Source organism: Trichomycterus rosablanca, chromosome 3, assembly GCF_030014385.1.
Source record: "Trichomycterus rosablanca isolate fTriRos1 chromosome 3, fTriRos1.hap1, whole genome shotgun sequence".
Taxonomy (NCBI): domain Eukaryota; kingdom Metazoa; phylum Chordata; class Actinopteri; order Siluriformes; family Trichomycteridae; genus Trichomycterus; species Trichomycterus rosablanca.
The window spans coordinates 17,722,993-17,750,823 of NC_085990.1; the positions used below are offsets into that span (position 1 = coordinate 17,722,993).

General features: G+C 41.7%; 1 protein-coding gene across 1 annotated transcript in view; it reads right to left on the bottom strand.

Annotated features, from left to right (window-relative positions):
• The window catches only part of kcnn3 (potassium intermediate/small conductance calcium-activated channel, subfamily N, member 3), a 68,776-nt gene extending 41,540 nt beyond the window's left edge, over positions 1-27,236 (bottom strand). Inside the window, exons 1-4 of the mRNA XM_062991625.1 lie at positions 27,222-27,236; positions 24,433-24,729; positions 16,237-16,358; positions 12,130-12,271 (exon numbers count right to left, since the gene is read on the bottom strand). Coding sequence (XP_062847695.1) covers positions 12,130-12,271; positions 16,237-16,358; positions 24,433-24,729; positions 27,222-27,236 — 576 coding nt within the window. The remainder of the gene's footprint in view (positions 1-12,129; positions 12,272-16,236; positions 16,359-24,432; positions 24,730-27,221) is intronic.
• Between the last annotated feature and the right edge of the window lie 595 nt (positions 27,237-27,831).

The window sequence follows — 27,831 nt, forward strand, 5'->3', positions numbered from 1 at the left end:
CTTGTTTATATGATGCAGACAGAAGCACCGCACAGACATGACAAAGAGATACTGATTCTCACTGTTTAACAAAACCCTGAACTGTTTTATTTAACACAACACTGTCAGAAAAAATACGACATGAACACTAGTAAACTGAACTTGGAGTCTGGGTTTGCATTTTAGATAGCAAGTTTCCTAAACCTGGAATCACTTGTTGTGGCTAAATGATTCGGGTTCTTTAAAGGAGAAAGCAGAATCAGAGAAAAGCTCCATGAAATGATGAACACAGAAGACCGAAGTGCAGCCAACCGATTCCTCACTCACTCACTCTCTTAACCGCTTTATCCAATTAGGGTCACGGGGGGATCCTGGAGCCTATCCCAGCTTTTCAATGGGCACAAGGCACACAGTAACACCCTGGACGGAGCGCCAGTCTATCGCGCGACAGACAGACACACACAGACACAGACACAGACACACACACCTGACTGCATGTTTTTGAATTGTGGGAGAAAACCGGAGCTCCCGGAAGAAACCCACGCAGACATGGGGAGAACATGCAAACTCCACACAGAAAGGACCCGGACCGCTCCATCTGGGAATCGAACCCAGGACCTTCTTGCTGTGAGGCGACAGTGCTACCAAGCACAACCTGATATTGCAGAGTGAGATGTGGCCCTGGGTCAACAGGGGAGGTGCTTCAATCGAAATCGTTCGACCAATCACAAACTAGCTGCTGCTACGACATCACCACATTTGCCGGGGCTAGCTAATCCTAGCTAGGTAATAAGTATGCAAGCTAAAAGATCCGGCAACTGTGTTACTTTCAGTATTTGAAAGAATGTTGGAAATCATTGTTCCAAGCAAAATATTAACACTGTGCAAAGCATGAAATAAATTTCTCAGATTTAACATTAGGTTAGCCAGCTAGCTTATCTACTACTAGCTAGCATAGCAAAAAGCTATGACAGATCAGCCAAGCCAAGGCTAGCTACAACATGTAAAATATTATTCTGTGTAAGCAAAAAAAAAATGGTACTACTACATGTTAAGCATGTATTATAACAAGGGGATTCAGTGCGTGCGTGGCACGGAGCTTTTTCTCTGGTTGAGGTTAAAAAATGAAAAAAATACAAAAAAAGGAGACAAACGCGAAAGGCCCGGCAAATGTGGTGATGTCATAGCGGTGGTTAGTTTGTGATTGGTTGAACGATTTCAATTTAAGCACCTCCCCTGTTGACCCAGGGCCACATCTCACTCTGCAATATCAGGACGTGCGTGCTACCAATGCTCACATGCCCATTGTTGGTGCTTTCGGTGGTGGACAGGGGTCAGCATGGGCACCCTGACTGGTCTGCGGTTATGCAGCCCCATACACAACAAACTGTGATGCACTGTGTATTCTGACACCTTCATATCAGAACCAGCATTAACTTCTTCAGCAATTTGAGCTACAGTAGCTCGTCTGTTGGATCAGACCACACGGGCCAGCCTTCGCTCCCCACGTGCATCAATGAGCCTTGGCCGTCCATGACCCTGTCGCTGGTTTACCACTGTTCCTTCCTTGGACCACTTTTGACAGATACTGACCACTGCAGACCGGGAACACCCCACAAGAGCTGCAGTTTTGGAGATGCTCTGACCCAGTCGTCTAGCCATCACAATTTGACCCTTGTCAAACTCACTTTTCAATGGGTGCAAGGCACACAGTAACACCCTGGACGGGGCACCAGTGTATCGCAGGGCAGACACACACACACCCATTCACCTATAGGGCAATTTAGTGTCTCTAATTAACCTGACTGCATGTTTTTGGACTGTGTGAGGAAACTGGAGCTCCGGGAGGAAACCCACGCAGACAGGGGAAGAACATGCAAACTCCGGGGAATCGAACCCAGGATCTTCTTGCTGTGAGTGCTACCCACCAAGATTCTATTTCTCCTCCTCATACTTGCCAGCTCCTTTGTTGGTAAACCTGCAATTCCTCTGAAGCCATGATACTGGGCTGCTCAGTCAGTTCTAGTTTTCAGCTGGTGTGTGATGCCAGCACACTTGTTTCTTTCTTGGAACTCAGTCAGTCAGTGTTGGTGTGGTTGGGGTGCCGCTTGTGCATTGTTGGTCCTGGCTGGTTCTGAGATTGTTCTGGGTTGTTGCTGAAAGTCGGAGCAGCCTTTCATATTGTGACTACCATTGTGTCACACAATTATTTTCTTGTAATCTTTTAGGGTTCAGAGACAGCGGCTGCCCATGAGCACTTCACGTTCCTTACTGTTCCAGATATACTTCGAGAAAGTTGTGCGATCATCAGTCAGGTTTTAACACCTGTGTTTACGCTGCATTCAACACATGTACTATGGGGAACAACCATCAGCACATCATCTAATAAATCTCTGACTGTGACATGCTCTACAGTTCATTATGTCTGTATGCAAACGTCAATTTTTTCTAATGGACAGAAGCAGCAGCAAATAGAGGGAGATGAAGACACTCAGATATGGAGAGGGAGAAAAAGAAAATGACTTGGTAAAGGACAAAAACAAACAGTAGGGTGGTAATAAGGTTGTCGAGCTGCTAAATGAATTTGGATTAAGAATGGGCTAATGAAACGAACCAGTACACTCTGTACTCACACTGTGTGTGTCAATGTGTGTGTGTGTGTGTGTGTGTGTGTGTGTGCGTGTGAGCACAAACGTACAGCCTGGGTGGCTAATGGATGAAGAACACAAAGACTCTCCAACCGAAAACCACTAAATGTATAAATACAAAACAAAGCGTCCACTTTTTGTCGCATGAAAGCATAAAAAAAATCATGAAGTCTCTACTTTCAACATATGTTGCTGTAAAAATTTAACTGCAATTATTGAAAATTATTGAAATGTTTAAAAACAATGTACCTCAAAGAAAAATTGGAAGGGATTTGTTAAATAATTCAAGGAATCACCCGTGATCTGTGATCCCTAAGACGGCACTGCATCAAGAACCGCCACTCAACAATAGCTGATATAACCACATGGACAAGGGATTACTTTGGCGAACCTTTGTCAAGCACTACAATACAGAGTTACATGCACAAATGCCACTTAAAACTTTACTGTGCAAAACCATGTCCAGAAGCGGCGTCGACTTCTCTGGACTCAGAGGCATCTAGGATGGACCATCACACAGTGGAAACGTGTATTGTGGTCAGATGAATCAGCATTCCAGGTCTTTTTTGGAAAAAATAGACATCGTGTGCTCCGGACCAAAGACGAAAAGGACCATCCAGACTGTTATCAGCAACAAGTCCAATAGCCAGGGTCTGTCATGGTATGGGGCTGTGTCAGTGCCTTTGGCAAAGGTCATTTACACTTCCGTGATGGCAGCATTAATGCAGAAAAGTACATTGAGATCATTCATCAAGTACATTTTTTCCAGGGACGTTCATGCATTTTTCAACAAGACAATGCAAAACCACATGCTGCACACATTACAAAGGCATGGCTAAGGAAGAAGAGGGTACGGGTACTGGACTGGCCTGCCTGCAGTCCTGACCTGTCCCCAATAGAGAATGTGGGGAGAATTTTGAAACAAAAAATGTGACAACAACGACCCCGTACTGTTGTACATCTTAAGACGTGTTTGCAGGAAGAATGAGACAAAATAAAAGCTGAAACACTAAATCACTTGGTATCCTCGGTGCCAAAACGTCTTTTAAATGTGGTGAAAATGAATGGCAACATTACATTTTTGGAATGTGTTGCAGGCCTGAAATGCAGCAATGGATGTATATTAATAAATAAAACGAAGTTGAGCAGACAAAACATGAAATATCTCAGGTTCATCCTGTCTGCAATCAAATAAAAGTCAAAGTAAATGTAAGACTCATTTTCCATGCTGTCCCAACTTTTTCTGATTTGGGGTTGTATTTCCTTACATTTTCAGCACTTAGCAGACGCTTTTATCCAAAGCGACTTTCTAAGAAACTGAGGGTTAAGGGCCTTGCTTAAGGACCCAACAGCAGTGTTGAGGCTTTACCCAGTGACATTGTGATTACTAATCCAGCAGCTTAACCATTAGGTTACAACTAGAGATGGGACGATCGATCGGCTACGAATCGGTATCGGCCGATTTTTAATCAAAATATGCTATCGGCGATATTTCCTAAAAGTAGCCGATCCGATCGTGTGATATATAAAGATCACGTTAAGTTAACAGCTCAGTGGATTGATCCAGACTTTGAGCTACGAAGCACCAACCATCACATCACCATTCATCAACAATCGTACAGAAACCATCGTGAAAGCTCTTACGATGTAATTTTGCTGATTGTAATATTTACTTTAAAAAGATAATTCAACCCGGTCACATCTGAGTCGATTCTATCAGCACGTTATATAAACTCCTGGTTCACTTTGGTAAATCGTAAGTGGTTCTTACTTGTGATGTAGATGAGAACAGAAGACATTACAGAGCCAATCCGAGGCAAAAGTTTATTCATTACCAAATTCGTTAGTTCAGGATCATCTGCTGAACTTTTAGAAAACTTTTAGCTCCTTAGACGGAACGAGTCTGACTCGGTTACAGATCTGTGGTAATAGCAGTTTAATGAAGCTTTTTAATGTAAGAGAGTCACACAAAATGTTCTGTAGTAGCTGGTGTTTATTTAAAACCACGACATTTAATTAATAACAGTAAACACGGAGAGATAACTGAGAAGAGAAACTTACGCTTCACATAAAAACGAATCAACTCATGAATCAATGAATCACTTATAGCGATACTGTGAACAAAGCGTATCTTCTAAAGGCACAAACACACACAAACACACACGCGCGCGCGCTGCTCCGGTTTATCTTTACTGTGAGGCTCTTTTTAAGTTTATTTACTGCTAATCCCCCCCCCCCCCTCCCCGATCGGAATCGGCTATCGGCCGATGTCCCTGAAAGGAGATCGGAGATCGGAATCGGTGCCAAAAACCCTGATCGGTCCATCTCTAGTTACAACTGTCCAGTTTACTATTAATAACTATAAATTAGACTACATTAATAACTGTAAAACAACAATCTATACTAATCATTTGTTGAGTGTCTATAAAGGATGAATGTATAAAACAAAGGCGCCTAACACAGAAGCAGATAGAGCAATAGCAGCTTGAAAACAACAGATCGTCCTGACACCACCCTCATCCTGGCATCCAAATCCAAGTGCCAGTCTAACCCCAACACTCCCACCAGGCCCTCTTACACACACATCAAATCTCTCACCCCTTTAGGGCAGTGGTATATTCCAACCCAGTTGGCCTTCAGTGTTGTCATAGCAACAAGTCCAATAATTCCACCTATAGAAAGTCATTACAATCACTGCCAACAGGAAATCACATTCTTCAAATTTTCTGAAAGAAATCCCATCTCTCATTCTAGCGAAGTGTTTCCCCCCCCTGCAGTCGCCTCTCTTCCTTACACCTTTATAAAATCGCACGGATGGGCCGCACGGCCGTCATGGAAAACGATTTTGTAGGTCCGTGGATGTGTGGGAGTTCGGCAGAGTTAAATACAGAGTCCATATCTGGATGGGTTCTGTGTGCGTTTGCGTTCTGTGTACGTGCATTTGTGTGTGTGTGTGTGGGAGAGAGGTGTGCGTGCTACGTGTGTGTGGAGGCACATGAGAATATTTGTGAATGCCCAGTATAATGTAAGTGTGTATTCGAGTGTGTATGCGAACTCACAGGGCACTTGATAGAAATGCTAGTTTTGGATGCACGTTCATTGACCATTTTATGAGCTACACCTACTATATAGATGAACTATTTGTGTAAACAAGCACTGACTGTAGTCCTTCTGTTGCTCTGTACACTTGTCAAGGACCCCCACTGACCAGATGTTACTTGGGTGGTGGATCATTCTCAGCACTATAATGAGATTACTGTGGTAATAACATGAGTGCATTTTGTACTGGTATAAAGTTCACTGATGCAGCAGTGTTGTTGGGATTTTGAAATACCTTAACCCTTTAATGGTCTCACCAAAAAAAAAAGCTTCTAGCACCTGCACTCTCTTACTACCAAATCACACTGTTGTAACATGAGCACAGGATGTTCCTAGAAAAGACGCTGTTGTTTTTTTTAATTCTTGCCTAATTTAACACTTTTGTCCATTGTCTGATATTGTGCTTTACCCAGGTCCACATACAGTGGTACCTTGAAACTCAACGTCAATTGGTTCTGGGAGTGGCGTCGACTTTTTGGCGTCGAGTTTTAAGGTATTTTCTCCCATAAGGATGTATGAGAAACTTGTTAATGCGTTTCATGGTCCTCCTTTATCGTGAAGAAGCTTGATCTTGAAATACCGTATTCCTTAGCGAGTTCAGTAATGGCACATTCAAAGCAGCACAATTGCTTTTGCGCTGCTGTGCCTTTATTTCCTATGGAGTGTGGTGGTGCACAAAGCTTAACGTGACTTATTATACTAAAACAACGAGCGAGGAATTTTTATTAGTGGAGAGAAATTATGAGCAGTAATAATTAAGAGAGGTTTAGTTTTTCTATGTCGTTCTTTTAATACATGGTCACATTAAGCTATTTTTTTTTACAATAAGTGTTTTAGACTCGGAAATGCTGATGCTCACAATTTCTCAGAACCCTGGGCTATAACACAAGTTTAAAAGTGAAACAGGAGACGTGGAGCTTTTAGAGTAAATTTGACGGTTATTCCACACAAATGCAGATTCGTCTCATATTCGCACTTTGATGATGTTTTACCACACCGCTCAAACTGAGTGCTGAGCAAAACGACAGTCACACACATGTTGAGTTTAAGGGTACAAATTTCTCGACGAAGGGCGTCGAGTTTTAAAGATGTCGAGTTTAGGGGACATCAAGTTACAAGGTACCACTTTACAAGCCAGTCTAGCACCTGTACTCTCTTACTACCAAATTACACTATTGTAACACAAGCAAAGGATGTCCCTGGAAAAGACGTCTATGTGGAAGCACAGCATGTTTCCACTGTGCATCAGTCTGATGTCAGATAAGCCCTGAAATTGTCCTAATTCTCCTTTAATACCAAATCATAAATCACCATATTTGATGTTGTTTTTAACATTTTATAGCTTACCTGGTCTTTATTTGACCCTGTCCCAATTTTTTTGGAATGTGTTGCAAGAATTAGATATTAGCATGTTTTTTTTTTTAATAAAAATATATGAAGTGAAGTAGATAAAATATTAAATATAAATAAATACCTCTAAAAGACAATTTTATCATGCTTATCTGGGTTCAAATCTCAGCAGTGCTATCAACAAGCCAGACGTCTACACATGACTGGCTATGTCTGAGATAAACTGGCGAAATTTATAACGCGGTTTTGGCAAGATGTGTGTCCCCTGAGATTCATACACACTGAAGTATGAATACTTTTTGTTATAAATGTATTAATCAGGATGATCAGGGTCTGGAACTACCTGGATATACTAACATAATTTGACAAGACTTGTGTGGAGGAACTGCAGTGGCCTGCACAGAGCCATGACCAAACAATCAACCCTATTAAACACCTTTGGGATGAACTAAAACAGACAAGCTTTTCAGCATTAGTGCCTGACCTTATGAATGTTCTTTTAACCAAACAAACCCAAATTCCCTAAAATATAATCCAAAGCTTTCTTACAAAAGAAAAGTCTGGTATAGCTGCAAAGTGGTGATTAACTCTATATTATTTTCCATAGTTATTGGAGGGGGATGTTCAACAAGATCATGGTGACGTGTCCACATATTTTTGGTCATATAATGTACAATTATATAGAGAGGGAAAACAGCACAGAGCTCACATTCACAAATCCATTTACTTCAATCTGGAGCAAAATAATACTGCCAGTGGAAGTGTGAGTGCTTTAGAAAACAGATTGCACTGGAATGCTAGACATTTACCAATAAGTCACTGAATGACATACGTTGCATGGTAAAAAGTAAATGGACATTTGTTTGAATAAATAGGTTTTGCTTTTTTAGCTACAACAGGTGCTAACGTTCATAAAATCTGAAAAAAGTCAGACATTCTTAACATTCAAACATTTTGGCCAATGACTGCAATTTAAATGAATTTTCACCACCCCACCACAGCCCCACTTAGCCCTCTGCATCACTGTGAAAAATGCATCTTAGCCCAGGTAGTGTAGTGAGAAATTCCATTAGCACACCAGAACCTGGGTTCAAATCTTGGCTCTGCTACCGGTTGGCTGGGCGCCCTCTAGCAGGTACAATTGGATAATGACTGCAGCAGAAAAAATTGGCTTCCGGTTTGCTGGGTGGGAAAGACCGGACTAAGGGGTGGGGTTATTAATGCTGTGTAAGGACCTTGGTTGCACAGGGTGTCTGTACAGAAAGTGGAGAAGTGCAGAGTTCGGGGCGTGGCTCTCCGTATGGAAAGTCGACTTCATGTGCAAATCCACCGTAGTATGGGGGAATATGAGGGGATTGGTGAACTGTGCACACGTCGGAGGGAGTGTGTGTTAGGCGAATATGCAACCCTCTTGGACACCATCGGGGTCCTCAATAGCGGATTGGCTACGCTAAACTGGGAGAAAATACTAAATATTTGTCTAGAAACATTCTATTTAACGATTAAAATTGTTTTATAACAAATCAATTCAATTCCTGCACAATTAAGGGAAGTTTCATTATAAAAAAATCCCAAGTCTCGGGTTCGAGTCTTGCTCAACAGACACAATTGGCTATGTGTGAGTAAGGCAAGGTCAGGTGGTTACTGGTTACTGTGCCGGAGAAAACATGAGCTCGCCGGAGACTCATCTCGATCGTTGTGCAACCTGACAGAGGTCGCTGAAGTGCACAGGGAAATTGATTATACAAACGGTATTCAGAGGTAGTGGGTTAGTCTTAAAAAACGATGTGCCACCCAAGCCCCTCAGTGTAAAATTAATCATATTAATTAAATTATATGCTTTAAACTTTGTGAAATCAGTTCAGGATAGGCCCTGTCCTGTTTTAGCATGACTGTGCCCTATGCACAAAACAAGAACCATAAAAGCAATGGATTGACAAGTTTGGTTTTGGTTCTTTTAACCCGTTTAAACACTTTTGAGATGCATTGGAACACTGATTGCGGATTGCAAGAGAGACTTTATATTTTTATTAGGGCTGTCGAAGTTAACGCGATAATAACGCATTAACACGATTTCAATTTAACGCGATTAAAAAAAATAGTGCCGTTAACGCAAATTCTAGTTCATGTTGAAACTTGACTGGTAGAACCAACGTTTTAATGTCGGACTTGCCACCGTTTTTCATTTGCGGTTTGTTATCATAATGTAACCGAGCGTTGTAGGGATGCACTTGCTTAATAAAGAAATAAATACACGCTATATTTACAAGTTGTCGGGAGCAGAATACTTTTTTTTTTTACTTATTCTGTTACGGTACCAAATACCGGAAAGCTGAGTCAAGCACGTTAGTCCATGAACTATGGAAGCCCAAAAGGGTCAAAACACACTCACTTCGTGTAGAAACGTCCATCAAACCATTGTCACAATACAAGCACAGAAAAGTCTGTTACAATAACTACGCCTTATCCCACCTAAAGCACCGCTGATCTACAATGTTTGCTGATGGAGAAATTTTAACCTACAATCTGACATTTACTGCCTAGTATGTGAGTGAATAAAACTCCCTTTACAATTTTCTCTTGTCCCAGCAGTTTTTAACATAAGTGCATATAGCATAAAATGTGTTCACCATTTTAATGTTAACATTTCACTTAAAAATCCTTGTTTTCTATAACATTTACACAGATTTTTTTAATGCGATTAATCGCGATTAACTATATAAAATTCTGAGATTAATCACGATTAAATTTTTTAATCGTTTGACAGCCCTAATTTTTATCTGTTCTGTTAACAGTCTCTACCACACTGATGGATCTTAAGCAGACAAATCTACTGATCCAGAAATTTATTACAAGGTTTTGGCAAGATGTGTGTCTCCTGAGATTGAAGCTAGTCGTACACACTGAAGTATGAACACTTTTTAAACAGCAATATTTGTCATAAATGTATTCATCTTCATCTTCAAAATCTAATCCAAAGCTTTCTTACAAAAGGAAAGTCTGGTATAGCTGCAACGTGGTGATCAACTCTATATTATTTCCCATTTTTATTGGACGGGGATGTTTAACAAGATCATGGTAACGTTTTCACATACTTTTAGCCATATAATGAAGAATAATAGAGAGAAAGAAAGCAGCACAGAGCTCACATTCACAAATCCATTCACTTCAATCTGGAGCAAAATGATACTGCCAGTGGAAGTGTGTGAGTGCTTTAAAAAACCAGATTGCACTGGAATGTTAGACATTTACCAATAAGTCACTGAATAATGTACAATGCATGGCCAAAACTACATGGACATTCATTTGAATGAATGGGTTTTGATATTTTAGCTACAACAGATAGATAGACAGATAGATAGATGGATGGATGGATGGATGGATGGATGGATGGATAGACAGACAGACAGACAGATAGATAGAGGACGGATAGATAGATAGATAGATAGATAGATAGATAGATAGATAGATAGATAGATAGATAGATAGATAGATAGAGGATGGATGGATGGATGATAGATAGATAGACAGACAGACAGACAGACAGACAGACAGACAGACAGACAGACAGATAGATAGATAGATAGAGGATGGATGGCTGGATGGATGTATGGATAGAGGATGGATGGATGGATGGATGGATGGATGGATAGATAGAGGATGGATGGATGGATGGATGGATGGATGGATGGATGGATGGATGGATGGATGGATGGATGGATGGATGGATGGATGGATAGATAGATAGATAGATAGATAGATAGATAGATAGATAGATAGATAGATAGATAGATAGATAGATAGATAGATAGATAGATAGATAGATAGAGGATGGATGGATGGATGGATAGATAATAATAATAATAAGTATATGAATAAGAATGTATATATATATGGGTAAATAATTGTGCAGATATGTAGACAGTGTATGTAAAGTGCAGGTGCAAATGATAAATAATAAATAATAGGTCCAGTGTGTAGTCCAGGGTGTTGGTGGTATTAACGGTGTAGTGTAGTGTTCACTAAAGTGATTGAGGTGGGAAAGAAACTGTTCATTTTCATTCAATTCATTTTCAGAAGTTAGCTGATGCTTTTGTCCAAAGTCGACTTACAATTCTGACTGAATACAGTTTGAGCCATTGAGGGTTAAGGACCTTGCTTAGGGGCCCAACAGTAGTGAGGCTTGAACCTGCAACCTTCTGATTGCTAGTCCAGTACCTTAACTGCAGAGCTACCGTTGTTCCAAGTGCTAACATGTTCATAAAATCTGAGAACAGGCAAACATTTCAGCTTTTTTAACTAAATGATCCCAAATTCCCACAGACACGCTGTGAAATCAGTTCAGCAAAGGACCTGTCCTGTTTTAGCTGTGCCCTGTGGACAAAACAAGAACCATAAAAACAATAGATTGACAAGTTTAGTTTGAAATAACTCTTGTGACCTGCACAGAGCCCTGACCTCAACCCGATGAAACCACTTTGGGATGAATTGGAACACTTTTCTGAAAGCCTGTAACAGCTGCACATTAATAAGTATGGGAAAAAAATCCCCAACAGACTTATAGTGAGGTGTCCATATACATTTGGTCATACAGTGTGTGATGTGTGTTTGTGTTGGCAAGTCAGTTCTTATACGAGGGATCTTCAAAAAGTTTCTGCATTTCATATTTTGGTTGGAAACGGTGAGGGTGGGAGGAGTAGTAATTGGTCGTGTCTGAGAGACTGAGAGAGAGCTTATAGTCTGGATTTAGCGTCATCTGATTTCCACCTGTTTGGACGCTCAAAGAATCTTTAAGGGGAAGAAGATTTTCATGTGATGGTGATGTGAAAGCAGCAGTGCATCAGTGGCTACACACTCAACCAAAACCATTTTTGCTGATGGCATTAAAAACTTAGTACGACGCTGGGGAAAATGTATCATAAGGTGACTATGTAGAAAAGTGATGTAATTCGTTTTTGAAATTCTTATTAAATAGAGTTAAAAAAGTGCAGAAACTTTTTGAAGAACCCTCGTAGTAGCAAGTTGGTCTTGGTGAGTGTGCATGCCTGCTTACCATAATGCCTGTCAGAAGACACACTCCCTTTCCACAGTAGGTGTGAGGCACCATGTCCCCATAGCCGATGGACAGAAAAGTGATGGAGATGAGCCACATGGCTCCCAGGAAGTTACTAGTCACATCCTGGGCATCATGGTACCTGTAACAGAGAGTTCAAGAAAGCATGAGTGAGAGTGAGAGTGAGAGAGAGGGAGAGAGAGAGAGAGAGAGAGAGAGAGAGAGAGAGAGAGCACTTATAAATCAGTAGGCTCTTGATGGATAGGCTTTATTTGGATACACTTCTTTCAGAGTGCTTGGAATGAGTAATTACTGAAGCTGAATATCAAAGGGAGCAGTCGTGAGTAGGCCTGTGTACATAACAGCCTCGCAAAGTCAGAGGGATGGGGGTATTAAGCTTTTCATGCCTGTTATCAGGTGCAATGTTGTCATGTTCTAAACATACTAGCCAGTAACACAGTCAGTACATAGCCAGTAATGTCTGTATGTAGATGCCCAACTGGTTTGTAGATAGATAGATTGATGGATGGATGGATAGATAGATGAATAGATGGATGGATGGATCGACAGATAGACTAATGAATGGATGGATAGACAGATAGACAAATGGATGGGGTCATGGATAGATAAACAGATGGATGGACGGACGGATGGAGGGATAGATAGACAGATAGACGAATAGATGGATGGATGAATAGACAGATGGATGGATAGACAGATGGATGGAGGGATATATAGACAGATAGATGGATGGATGGTTGGATGGACAGACGGACGGACGGAGGGATGGATCGACAGACAGACAGACAGACAGATAGATAGGGATGGATGGATAGACAGATGAATAGATAGATAGATAGATAGATAGATAGATAGATAGATAGATAGATAGATAGATAGATAGATGGGTGGATGGATGGATGGATGGATGGATGGATGGACGATGGATGGATGGATGGATGGATGGATGGATGGATGGATGGATGGATGGAGGGAGGGAGGGAGGGATGGATAGATAGATAACTAGATACTTTATTGATCCTAAAGGAAATTAAAGTCCCAGTAGCATTATACAGCAATAAAGGTACACACCATAAAATTCAAAAGTATAGATAATAAAAAAACAGCACAAACAAAAAAACCAAGATTGAAAGTAACCTGAATTGAATTGGAATAAATGAAGGTGCATGGAGGTGCAGTTCCAAGTATACCGTGTACGGTACAAATTAAATATAGATTGGGGATAAAGGCTTATTGCTGTTGATCTTAATTTTGTAACATAATAAGGCTGGTTAAAAGGCGCTAAGGTGGTGCAGCAGTAAAATACACTAACCCCATAGCGCTGAGATTCAGGGTTTGAATCTCAGTATTGATGAGCGATTTACTTTGTCTGGGATTGATTTTGGCAAGGCCCCGCAATAGATTGGCGTATTGTCTGGGTTTGTGGTCGAACAGCCCAGGCATTGGGAGGTGCAGGGGAACCGTCAGGGTCTCTAGGCACTTAGAGAGGGCCTAAGATATTCTAAAATTAATATAATATGTATATGTATAATAATAGTACAAATCTAAGTACAAATCAAAGCAAATTAATCCTTCATAGCTGCATATTCAATTTGTGTTGAAATGTGAAAGGTTAAATTAAAGAAACCCACCCCTGCTCATGCTGGTTGGTGGTCCAGCTATACATTTTCAGAAGTTGAAGCAATTCAATTCAATGAGACCCCAAATTCAAATGACAATAAAACTGACCAATCATATCGTCCCTCTAAATGTTATGACAAGTTCCGCCCGCTGTGCCAGCTGCAGATCTGCATGGACATGACTGTCGTGTTTTGAACTCTGCTCACTTGTCTACGGGTCTGTCTGGAAACCTAGTAAACTCTCTACATAAACAGCATTTTACGTCATCCTACACACGCTCCCAAGAAGAAGGCTGTCTAAATTCTTAAGATACCTTAAAATGCTGCCTACTGAGGTGCCTTATTCCTAAGCGATAATCAGACTGAATACTGAGGGAGCAACTGACGCTTCTTTAGCGGTGAAGGCAATCCCAGCATTTAGTGTGGCACAACTTTAACTATTTAAACTTTAATTTTAACTTTAAATTTAACTATTTTCGGTGCACAGAGGGAGAGGTTAGCTGGCGGGTTTTGCCGCCTTAGCCCCTTGGTTTGAATGGCCTGAGACTAACTGTGTTATCTTAGTAAGGCGAAAACTTTAGTGATGTAATCATTGTCTAAGTCACATGTGTCAAACTCAAGGCCCGCGGGCTATATCCGGCCCGCCACCTCATTTTATGTGGCCCGCCAGAGCTTAAAAGACATATGATTGTCTTAAAATACACTGTAAAATCCTACATAAACTGCATCTCCTACGATGCATGCCGATTTTGTGACCCGCAAAGTGACCGCATCCCACCACTAGATGGCAAGTGATGTTGAGAAATATTTACAAATAATCCCAAAATGTACAAGAAGAGAAAATTAAAGCAGAAGGAGGTAATTTAATGTAAGATGGGAAAGTGAATACAAGTTTGTGCTTCAGGGAAGAGAAACCGGTATGTCTCTTGTGTTATGAGTCCGTGTCTGTGGTAAAGGAGTACAATATAATGTAAATATACATTATAGATATGCAGTATAAATTTGGCATTTTGACACCAAACACAGAATTTAGCCTCCAAGAAAAACAACAAATTGTCTAAGACTTAAAAAGCAGACTGCAATCACAGCAGGATACGTTACTATCAGCCCTTTGAGGGCCACCGTAATGCAGATGTGGCCCTCGGTGAAAATGAGTTAGTAGTGCGTCTAAACAATCTGCCTTATGAGTTTGATGTCTCATTAGAATCATTTCTGCTTAGGCAGCTGCCTAGGTAGGCAGTAGGCAGCAAGGCAGCTCACTAGGTTTTCAGACAGACCCTGTATATTCCACTAAATTGCAAACAAAACTTGTATGGTGATGCGCAGGACCATTTCTAAGGCTGAACTATCGATTTAGTTGCTTTTTTTTATATATATATTTCTAATGGAACAACAACAACACCACACATAAATTTGATCTCATTTTGAAGAACACAATATTTTTTTTATGTATTTTGTTTACGCATTGTTTCCCCTTTATTCTTTTTTCTCTCTTAGTATGCCCAATCGCCCGATTGCATCACGCTTCCTCTCAACTAATGTTAATCCCAGCTCTGATTTGAGGAGAACGAAGCTAACCCACACCCCCTCCGACAAGTGGGCAGCAGCCATATGCATCTCACCTGCACTAGGCGAGTGCTAATGCGGATCAGCCCTGTGTACGGAGAGACACACCCTGATTAACGCACTCCTTCTCCGCCCCTATGCAGGCGCCATCAATCAGCCAGCAGAGGTCGTAGTTGCATCAGTTACTAGGAGACCCTATCCGGCTTACTACTACCCCACTCCTATATGAACACCCAGCCAATCGTTGGATGGCAGAGCTGAGATTCGATATGATGTATTCGAGATCCCAGCTCCGGTGTGCTAGCCACCTGAGCAGCCAGAACACAATGTTAATATAAGCTTTTGTATTTCTTTTCTTTGTATTCTGGTGCCATGTTTTTTATGCTCATTTATCTAAAAAAAAGGGTCAGTATAAAGTGATTATAATTTCTTTGATATAAAATTTGTCAGTATTCATACAATACAGCTTTAATATGTAAAAATATTGAAATATTACAAAATATAAAGACTATAATGATCAGAATATGCTTTTACAAATTAAATATGCTAAATCGATGGGAGGTGCAGATTGAATGTGGAAATTGGAACGCGTCGCCTATCAACACATTGCAAACCACTGCTTCAACCCGGGGAAACCCTTTTTTCTAATGAATTCACCCAGCCTGCGTCACAGGCTCTGTTACCATGGCAACAGCCCAGGCAGAGGCAGGGATGCCCGTTCTGTGGCCTAAGTACTTGGCGCGGCCCGCGACCTTTCGAAGAGCCAACGGGGCGAATGTGTTGAAACAGGGCACACGACGGGTTGGCTGACGGCAAGCTGAGACGCATATGTAGCTGCCATCAGAGGTGATGTCAAAGAGCACTCTCGCTCTCTCAATCTCTGTCCTATACTCTCTCTCACCTCTCGCAAACTCGTACGGTCCAGGCGGCGATTATCCACAGGGAGATGCTGAAGACTAGCAGCACCGTGCCGGGGCAGATCGTCATCAGGGTCTTCATCACGAAGCGTGTGTTAAAGTGCACCTAGGGAGAAAGCGCAAATAAACAAAATAGAAATGTCAGCTCGTCAGTAGCCTTGTCATAGAATGTTTTTCTTATACTGAGGACAACATTCTTCATCTGTTTCATCTTCCACGTCGGTCTGGACACTCACAGAAAGCTGAGTGCAAGTTTTCCTCCTCTCATAACTGCCCTATTTCCAGAAAAATTGGGACACTTTGTAAAATGTAATTCTCTTGAACCTTTATTTAACTGACACAAGTACAAAGAAATGCTTTTCAAGTCTGATGATGAAGTTCCCAAAATGATATTTGCTTTATGACATTGTATATTATCATGCCTTAGGTCAGGGGTTTTCAACCTGTGAGGCATACCTGTCCAGGGGGGGCGTGGCATTACAAGATTTGTTTTCCTTTTTTTTTTTAATGTTATTAATTTTATAATTTTTTTTTATTTAAAAATTTAGCACGTCCAATTTCGTCCCATCTATCATCCTCTCATTAGTGCGGATTCCTGCTCCTGATTGGGGCTGACGAGGCCGTTCCATGCCTCCTCCGAAACGTGCACAGCCAATCGACTGTCTTATCACCCACACTTGACGAGTGCAGCGTGGCAGAGTACTGTGCACGGAGGATCACACACTCCGCCACACCCCCTCCCGTCTCCATACAGGCGCCACCAACCAGCCAGCAGAGGGCGCAACCGCCCCGTTCCTGAGAGAGCATCCCCTACGGTCTCAAGTCCCGCCCCCCACCCGGACAACAGGCCAATCGTTGTCTATAGCCGCCCAGCCTCGACCGTGAAGGCAGAGCTGGATTCGAAACGACGCTCCTTCGAAATCCAGCTCTGGTTGCAGCGCGTGTCTTTTACCGCTGCGCCACCTGAGCGGCTGATTTGTTTTACTTTTAAAACTAAAGCAATTCATTTTTTACCCACAGCAGACCACGCACACACATACACGTCTAATGTTATCCAGCTCAGTCTAAAAAAAGGACTGTGGCTAGCAAAACTTAAAAATAGGGCTAACAGTGAAGATAAATTGATGACAAAAACAGTGACTGCTGTTATAGGACATGGGTGTGTGTGTCTTTAAGACAGGTGTATAGTGGGAGATGCTCTGTTCACAATATCACTATACTGTAAGTGAGTCAGGAGTCGATTCGTATGAAGCGAAGCGTGTGCACGTTCTGAGTTTCTCTCCTCAGTCAGCGCTCCGTTTTAACCAGTATCAAATGGCTGCTACTATAGAAGAAGTTTGAGGTTGGCAAATGGAAAGGGGGCGCATGTCCAAAAAGGTTGAAAACCCCTGCTTAAGGTAACTGTTAGGTTTCTTTCAGCTTTTTGAAGCTTGAGACTGGGTCAAAAAGGTGCTCAGTTAATTTTGCAGATATTTTTAATGCTGTTCCGCACTGAACTGAGCTGTCAGTTTATTCATTAAATTAGGATTTTAACGTCATGTTTTACACACTTTAGTTACATTCATGACAGGACAAGTAATTACTGGTTACACAAGATTCATCAGTTCAAGTTCAATGTCAAACAAAACTCAACATTTTTGAAACTTGACGTCCTTCGTCGAGAAGTTTGTACCCTTAAACTCAACGTTTCCCTTAAACTTGACATGTGTGTGACTGTCGCTTTGTTCAGCGTTTGGCTTGAACTGTGCGGTAAAACGTCATCTAAGTGTGAATCTGAGACGAATCTGCATTTGTGTTGAATAACTATCAGATTCACTCTGAAAGCTCGACATGTATCTGTGTTTAGCTGGATTTTCTTCACTGTTTCACTTTTAAACTTGTGTTATAGCTCGGGGTGCTGAGAAATTATGAGAATCAAGTGTTCCAAGAGAGTCTAAAACGCTTATCATTAAAAAAAAAAGCTTAATGTGACAATGTATTAAAAGATTAACACAGAAGCACTAAACCTCTCCTAATTATTACTGCTCATAAGTTTTCTCCACTAATGAAATTCCTCGCTCGTTGTTTTAGTACAATAAGTCACGTTAAGCTTTGTGCACCACCACACTCCATAGGAAATAATGGCACAGCAGCGCAAAAGCTACTGTATGTTAATGCACCCTTACTGAACGGAATATGGTATTCCAATATCAAGCATCATCACGATTAAGAAACATAAGAAAACAATTAAAAAAAGGTTAAATTAAAGCAGGTTTTATTGTATTTAACTGTTTTTCATGTAATATTTGTGTTATTTTCAGTGTATAAGTGTCAAAAACCACCTCTTTATTTTACATTAGCCTAAAATATATGCAGTTCCACGGGACCATGGAACGCATTAACAGGTTTCCCATACATCCTTAAGGGAAATAATACCTTAAAACTCAACTCCTTTTAAACTCAACACCACTCCAAGAACCAATTGAGTTCGAGTTTCAAGATACCACTGTATCTCCAATTTACCTCACTTGAATATCTTTGGACTGTGGGAGGAAACCGGAGCTCCCGAAGGAAACACAAACATGGGGAGAACATGCAAACTCCACACAGAAAGGACCCCGGACCCGCCCCACTTCAGAATCTTGCTGTCAGGCGACACCTAACCACTGTGTCGCCCCAATAAGCCATCAGTAGTCTATAACACACTGTTGAAACACTTCTAGGCAAAAACATTTACATTTACAGCATTTAGCAGACGCTTTTGTCCAAAGTGATTTTCAGTTGTGACAGTATTCAATCTGAGCAATTAAGAGTTAAAGGCCTTGCTCAAGGGCCCAACATTGGCAACAGTGGTGGGGCTTGAACCGACTTTCAGATTAGTAGTCCAATACCTTAACCACTAAGCTACAACTGCTCGAGTCTATAATACTGACATTATAATTTCATATTCAAAGTATTATATAAACATGCAGCAAAAACTAATCTCATGATAACTAAATCCAATATCTAAACTAAATCCCTCCGTACACCACAGTCCAAACCCAAACTGTCTACTTCCTCTGCTTTTCAGTCATAAAAATGGAAACTGATTACTTGACTTCCTCCTCAGCACCCTGCAACACTAAATAAATTTTTTCTTCAGCTAAGCAGAGCTCAAATTCTGCCCCTATTCAAACATGCAACATCAATAAGAGCGAGAGACTTAGTCAGCATAGGCTGGATTTCTGAAAAAATAAGACACCAAAATGAAAGCCAAGGTTCAAAAGAAAGAAGAAAAATGTAGAAAAGAATGGAATTAAAGAAAGCAATTCATTTTAGTGCTTTGTGCAGCCTGTCAAGTTTTTTTTACTACAATCCCAAATCAGAAAGATGCCTCTGAGCCCAGAGAAGTCGACGCCGCTTCTGGACATGGTTAACATAAGGCTCTTTTTTGCACAGTAAAGTTTTAAGTGGCATTTGTGCATGTAACTCTGTATTGTAGTGCTTGACAAAGGTTTGCCAAAGTAATCCCTCACCCATGTGGTTATATCAGCTATTGTTGAGTGCTGGTTCTTGATGCAGTGCCGTCTGAGGGATCGAAGATCACGGGTGTTCAGCTTAAGCTTGCACCCTTGGCCTTCACACACTGAAATTCCTCATGATTCCTTGAATGGTTTAATAATATTATGCACAGTAGAGGGAGAAATATGCAAATCCCTTCCAATCTTTATTTGAGGTTCACTGTTTCTATACATTTCAATTATTTTCTCACATTTGTTGACAAACTGGAGATCCTCTGATCATCTTTGCTTATCAAAGACTCAGCTTTTCCTGGATGCTGCTTTTGTACCAAACCATGATTACAATCACATGTTGACATCACCTGTTTGGAATATGTTGCAGGACTGAAATGCAGGAATGGAGGTATATTAACAAATTAAATGAATAGCAGATAAAACATGAAATATCTTGGGTTCAAACTTCTGCAATCAAATAAAAGTCAAAGTAAATGTAAGGAACTCTGCATTTTTATTTTATTTGCATTTTCCATACTGTCCCAACTTTTTCTGATTCTGATACAGAACACAAGGGATGGGTCTGGGATCTGAGAGTTTTCACAGATACTTTACATTCCGAGGTCCAAGCTTGTGTTTCTTTTTGTCCAGCTCATTCCCTTGGAGTTTAGGTTAGGAAACAGGGTTGACCATGGTAAAAGCTTGATTTTTTTGGGTGCCACAGGGTGATGAGGTTTAACCAGGACTTAACTGTAGACTTTAAAGAGGAATCTTGCTTTCGGAGGGTTCCAGCCTTACTGTCCTGCCTTTTATTTAACTTATTTACTTCATTTACTAATTTACTTCAACAACTATATTTGTGGAACAGCCGGACAAGAAATTTTAAATCTTGTGGCTTCTTTGCGTTCTTTCCTTTTACTTAGCAAACCGTTGCATTAAAGCAATTCAACAATTAAGGTCTTGTTTTTATAAATAATAGAGCAATATAATCACGGCCATTCTTTTATTCATGAAAATTCCTTTCCAGTTGTTTTGCTTAATTAACCTCTGTAGCATGGCCTCCTTATTCCTCATTACTAACTATGATATCACCTCTCTGTGCTCATATATATCAGCTGTTTGGGTGCTAAGGTGGCACTTTGCTTAACCTTGACCTGGCCAGGAACAGGAGGAATCAGCTTTTTGCTCAAGTAGCATGGTTCTCAGTAAGTGTTGAGGCTACATGTAAGAATTTGTCACTGGGCGATGTATAGATGCCACTGGTGGTCCTCCTTGACCAGCAAAGAAGAGAACAATGGTGCCTTGTAACTCAATGTCCCCTAAACTCAAAATCTTTGAAACTCGACGCCCTTCAACAAGATATTTGTACCCTTAATCTTGACGTTTTCCTTAAACTTGACGTGTGTGCGCTTTGTTCAGCGTTTGGCTTGAGCGGTGCGGTAAAAAGTCATCAAAGTGCGAATATGAGACGAATCTGCATTTGTGTGGAATAACCATCAAATTCACTCTGAAAGCTTCACATGTATCTGTGTTTAGCTGGATTTTTCTCCTGTTTCATATTTAGACTTGTGTTATAGCTCGGGGTGCTGAAAAGTATTGAGAATCAGCTTTTCAGAGAGAGTCTAAAACACCTATCGTTAAAAAAAAAGCTTAATGTGACTTAATGTATTAAAAGATCGACATAGAAACACTAAAACCACTAATGAAATTCCTTACTGGTTGTTTTAGTTCAATAAGTTGTTAAGCTTTGTGCACCACCACACTCCATAGGAAATTAGGACACAGCAGCACAAAAGCGATTATGCAGCTTCTCATGTGAATGCGCCCTTACTAAACTCGCTAAGGAATACGGTATTCCAAGATCAAGTATCTCCGCAATTAGGAAGCATAAAAAACAATAAAGAAGTCAAGGTAAAGAGCAGGTTTTACTGTATTTCAGTGTTTTTAGATTATATATGTGTTATTTTCGGTGTATAAGTGTCAAAAACAACCCCATTATTTTAGATTAGCCTAAAATATATGCAGTTCCACAAGACCATGAAACACATTAACATGTTTCCCATACGTCCTTATGGGAAAAAGTACCTTGAAACTCAACTCAAATGCTTTTTAAACTCGACGCCACTAACAGAATCAATTGACATTGAGTTTCAAGGTACCACTGCCTAACAGGAGCAGCCAGTAGAAGATGAAGTCAAAGACTAGCAACTAACTGTTATTACACTAGGTCAAGAGCATGTATAGTATACACCAGCTTTATATAAATACATTCTGGTCCGCACAGCAGACTTGGCACAGTGTTTACACCAGATGCCCTATCTGACGCATTTTTTACTTTTATTCCCTGTCACACGTACCCCCCCCCCCCCCCCCATCTCTTTCCAGGATCTCAGCAGGTAGAATCTCTACTAAAAGGTGTAACAATGCTATTATAATGGTGATTTTAGGGTGGTGCAGTGGGATTATCCTCTGCACAATTGCCTAATGCCTGCAGCAGCCAAAATTGGCCTCCAGTCTGCTGGGTTGGAAAGACCGGACTAAGGGGTTGGGTTATCGACGCTGTGCACCCAGAGATCAGTGCGTGGCCGACCTCACGCGCAAATCCACTAACGTATGGGAGAATAAGAAGGGATTGGTGGATTGCGCACACATCGGAGGGAGTGTGTCAGGCGAATATGCACCCTTGGGGTCTCCAGCAGTGTATTAGCTATGCTAATTTGGGAGACAAAGGGGGAAAACGCATAAAATAAAATGGGGTCAGGCTAGAAATGTAGGATTTAAGCGTGCAGTGGTCAGCCACCGGCTTAGTTTCATACATTGGGTCAGTAATTACCAAGCTGAGCCAACTTGACAACCTTTAGTAATAAATAGCACAAATGTAAATGTTAACACCATTTCATCCAGCCTCCTAACTGACAGTGTACCATGTTCAAAGGTGGGGGAAAGAGGCACATTTACCCATGTGTTCCATCACCTTGCCTATGAATTACACTTTTCAATAGTTTGGGGACTGAGGACACCAATTCAATTCAAATATTTCTCCATTCTTGCTTGATACAAGACAGTCCGTGGTCGCTGTCATCTGCTTCCCCTCTTCATGCTGTGTCTTATATTTTCAATAGGACACAGATTTGGGTTGCAAACAATCCAGTGCGGCACACACACTCTGTGTCTACAAAGCTGGGCCTGGCATTGTCTTGCTGAAATAATCATGGACTGCCCGGGAAAAGACTTGCCTTGATGGCAGCACATGTGTCTCTACAATCCCAATATACACCTCAATGGTACCTTCACATATGCAAGCCATCCTACTGATGCATCCCCATACTATGACAGATCTTAGCTTTTGCACCTTTTACTGATAACAGTCTGGATGGTCCTTTTCATCTTTGGCAAAGCGAACCTGACAAACAATTTTCTTAAACAAGCTGAACCATGGACTCATCTGACCACAGCACACATTTCCATTGTTTTCTGAACCATCTGATGATGAGCTTAAGCCCAGAGAACTCTGAGGCGTTTCTGCATAGAACTGATCTACAGCTTTCTTTTTGTATTATAAAGATGCAGAATGGATGTGAACCGAATTCCATACCAACTGCTATGGAGGAAATGACCCTTCCAGTGTAGAAACATTAAAACCACCTCCTTGTTTCTACACATATTGTCCATTTTATCAGCCCCACTTACCATATAGAAGCACTTTGTAGTTCTACAATTACTGACTGTAGTCCATCTGTTTCTCTGCATGCTTTGTTAGCCCCCTTTCATGCTGTTCTTCAATGGTCAGGACCCCCACAGTACCACCACAGAGCAGGTATTATTTGGGTGGTGGATCATTCTCAGCACTGCAATGACACTGACATGGTGGTGGTGTGTTAGTGTGTGTTGTGCTGGTATGAGTGGATAAGACACAGCAGCGCTGCTGGAGTTTTTAAACACCTCATTGTCACTGCTGGACTGAGAATAGTCCACCAACCCAAAAAATATCCAGCCAACAGCGCCCTGTGGGCAGCGTCCTGTGACCACTGATGAAGGTCTAGAAGATGACCAACTCAAACAGCAGCAATAGATGAGCGATCGTCTCTGACTTTACATCTACAAGGTGGACCCACTAGGTAGGAGTGTCTAATAGAGTGGACACTATTTAAAAACTCCAGCAGCGCTGCTGTGTCTGATCCACTCATACCAGCACAACACACACTAACACACCACCACCATGTCATTGTCACTGCAGTGCTGAGAATGATCCACCACCTAAATAATACCTGCTCTGTGGTGGTCCTGACCATTAAAGAACAGGGTGAAAGCAGGTTAAAAAGGTATGTAGAGAAATAGATAGACTACAGTCAGTAATTGTAGAGCTACAAAGTGCTTCTATATGATAAATGGACAGTGAGTGTAGAAACAAGGAGGTGGTTTTAATGTTATGGCTGATCGTTGTATGTTAAAGTGGTAAGCAACAACCCATTATTGCTTGTAAAGGCTGATCCTATCACTCTTATTGCCTCTGTCCCATCTATTTTGGAGAGTGCTGCAGGCATTCAGTTTTAAATGTGTTTCTCTTTGCAAAATACAATGATCAGTTAAAACATTAGAAATCTTGTCTTTCTACCTTTGTCAGTTAAAAAAAGAACACGGATTTAGGGCCTGTACATAAATCCTTTATAAGATCTAAAGAAATAGCACATGAATGTTAATGCTGACCTTATTGAGGGCCCCTATGCTCCGGGATGAGGCGTCGGTAAACAGCTTGCTGTGGAGGAGCATGACGCGGGCGATGAGGTAGAGTCGGAGGAACATGGGCACAGACAGCACCATGTCCAGGTCAGCCTCCGCCTGCGAGGGGATGTAGGTGAAGGCGAGTCGAGCACGCCACACGAACTTGAAGTCGCCGGGCACCGGATGGACAGCTGAGACCAGCAGCTCCAGCGCGATCAGCAGCACCCGCTCCAATGTCATGGCGATGCGCCAGTCATCCGCACCGTTATCTATAAGGAACAGCTGGAGGAAAGAAAGAAGGAATTAATGCTGACAGATGAAGATACTGAGAATTAATACTGTGGCCATATGTATAAGGTGCTAACTGTCGAATTCAAAACAATAAATTTAAAAATAACATGGAAATGTGCCAACTGCAATTGTGTAGGATTGTTGATGGAAACCAGTATAAAATAGGCAGTATTACTTACATTTTCAGCATTTAGCAGATGCTTTTACCCAAAGCAACTTACAGTATACAGTCCAAGCAATTGAAAGTTAAGGGATTTGCTCAAGAGTCCAACAGTGGCAACCTGGCAGTGGTTGGGTTTGAACCAGCAATCTTCTGTTTACTAGCACAGTACCTTTTTTTTAAATGCATTTTCTCCCCCTTTAGAGCGTTCAATTGCCCAAGTTCAAGTGCCCCTCCGACACGTGGGCAGCAAGCCGCATGCATCTTATCACCCACACATTGACGAGTGTTTTGCCACCTAGTGTCGTGTACGGAGAGACACACCCTAGGAGCACTCCTTCCCCATCTCTGTGCAGGCGCCTCTAATCAGCCAGCAGAGGTCGTAATTGCACCAGTCTGACATAGAGAGACCCATATCCGGCTTAGTCCCGCCCACCCGAACAACAGGTCAATCGCTGTTCATGCGGCCGCTCAGCCTTCAGCCGGCAAGGCAGAGCTGAGATTCGATACGATGTATTCGAGATCCCAGCCTGGTTGCAGCGTGTGTTTTTTACCGCTGCGCCACCTGAGTGGCCACTAGCACAGTACCTTAACCACAAAGCTACAACTAGTACTGCTGGGAGGTGAGTCTCTTTGCCCTTTTGGTGACAAGGGTGGAATTCCCTTTCTCCATAAACTGATTGATAGCAGCCAATCCTGTCCATTTGTAAATTCATGTGGATTTGCGAGGACATGCAACGTCTATATCACCAATGAAAGGGTAAAAATAAAGTAAAAAGTACGTAAGTAATAAGTCTACACACCCTGTTAAACTTGCTAGCAATTAGAGTGCCCAGGTGGCGCAGCGGGAAATTCCGCTAGCACACCAGCGCAGAGATTCTGAACACCCCGGTTTTAATCTTGGCTCTGCTACTTGTCAACTGGGCACCACTAGTGGGCACAAATGGCAATGCCTGCAGCAGACACAAATTGGCCACCGTGTCTGCTGGGTAGAGAAATGACCGGACTAAGTGGGTGGGGTCTTCAAACAGGGTGCAGGGTGCTCGCATTTCACCGTAGTGCTGGCGTAAAACCACAACTCTGCTCTGTAGTATCTGCGTTCAGCTCGTTTCTTTGGGTTATTTTGGCTGAAATGCTCCTGAAATACTTAAAAAATTTTTGGTCTCTTTATCTTTGCCTCTCTGTCTTCATAAACTCCCCGCTGCTCCATGGAAGTGATGCTGCGTCCCCCTGCAGTTCCTTTAGTGCGTTGCAATAATAACGACGCGTCGACAATGAAATTCCACGTCGACAAATTTTTATAGTCGACGTTATCGATTATGTCGACTAATCGTTGCAGCCCTAGCTGACATGGGCTGCGGCACTTGGTGTGGTGGTCTTACTCATATTTCTCCATCCCTGGCTTGTCTTAAGGTTCCCTGTCTTTCCTCTTTCTCAGGAACTGAGTTGTCCCTGGTGGTTAGAGTTGTCAGTTGTCAGTTCTGATCTGTTCCTTTTCTATTTCTATTCACTTTCTCCATTGTGGGCTGTGGATGTTTTTGTGTTCTTGGTTTTGATACTTTGTTTCCATTACGGTGTTGTTCTGCATTGGTTAAGCATCGCGCAAATTGGGTTCATTTTTTATTCTTGCATGCTGCCACCACCATGCTTTACAGTACAACGAAATTCTTTCTTTGCGTATCCCAGCTTGTTTGGAAGCTGGGGTCAGAGCGCAGGGTCAGCCATTGTATGGCGTCCCTGAAGCAGAGAGGGTTAAGTGCCTTGCTCAAGCACCCAACAGTGGCTGCATGGCAGAGCTGGGATTCAAACTCTCAACCTTTTAGTTGATAGCCCAAAGCCCAACCCACTAGGCTACCACTGTCCCTATAGTTATATATAATAAGTATATAATAAGTATTATAAATAAGTACAAAGGGAGAAGCATTTTGCATTTGATGTTTTGATAGAACTAAAGCCAGTCCCCGGAAGAGAGCACAGACTTCTGGACCCTGGTGTGCAGCGACCTTAATGTTCTTCAAACATTTGAAGTCAGTATTAAATATTAAAGCTTGTTATACTATCAGCAGAAGTTGATCAGGCTTTGCAGACAGCAGGAGTTTACAGAGATTACTGCCACCCTGGAGAGCTGTGACAATGCACTGTTTATTTAGTGTTTTTCTGCTCCAACACACCTGATTCAGCTCATCAACCAAAATAACAAGCAAGAACCCCGGCTGGGTCCCAAATGCCAAAAGTAATGTCTTATTTCTATTATATTTTCAGCCATTTAAAGAAAGATCCTGAGCACTTGAATGAATGAGGTCTGTTCTTAGTAGCCATTTACCATGGGGGGCACCATTTGCTCCCCAAACCACTTTCCTGTTATGTGTCAGGAATTCTCCAAGCTTTTAGCTGCCACATTCCAAAGAAGCTCTGTTATATTCAGACTGGGGGACTGATTATGCCATTTGAAGTACACTGAACTGGTCATGTTTATGGAACCAGTTGGAGTTACTTATGGCCATGAAGTCAGTTCACACTCAGATCACTGTGGAATTTAATCGATACCAAGAACACATTACTGACACCATTACATTTCCAATATCACCACCCAGATCTGTTGATACAAAGCCAAGGCTGGTTGGTCCATGGATTGATGCATTTTACACCAGATTCGAACCCTACTATCTGCACCAGACAGCACAACTTCACAAATTCCTTTAGACCAGGTGATGTTTTCCCAAATTCAAGTGTCTAGCTTTGGTCAGACTGCAATTCAATTCATGGATGGCTAAAGTAAAACCAGACATGGGCTGCGTCCTAAATTGCATACTCCCATACTGAACAGTACGCGAAAGCGGGTAGTGTGTTCAAATATGTAGTATTCATTAAACAGTACGCGAAAAGTACCCGGTAGGGTTGGGCGGTATGACGGTATTGCAGTATGGTGATGG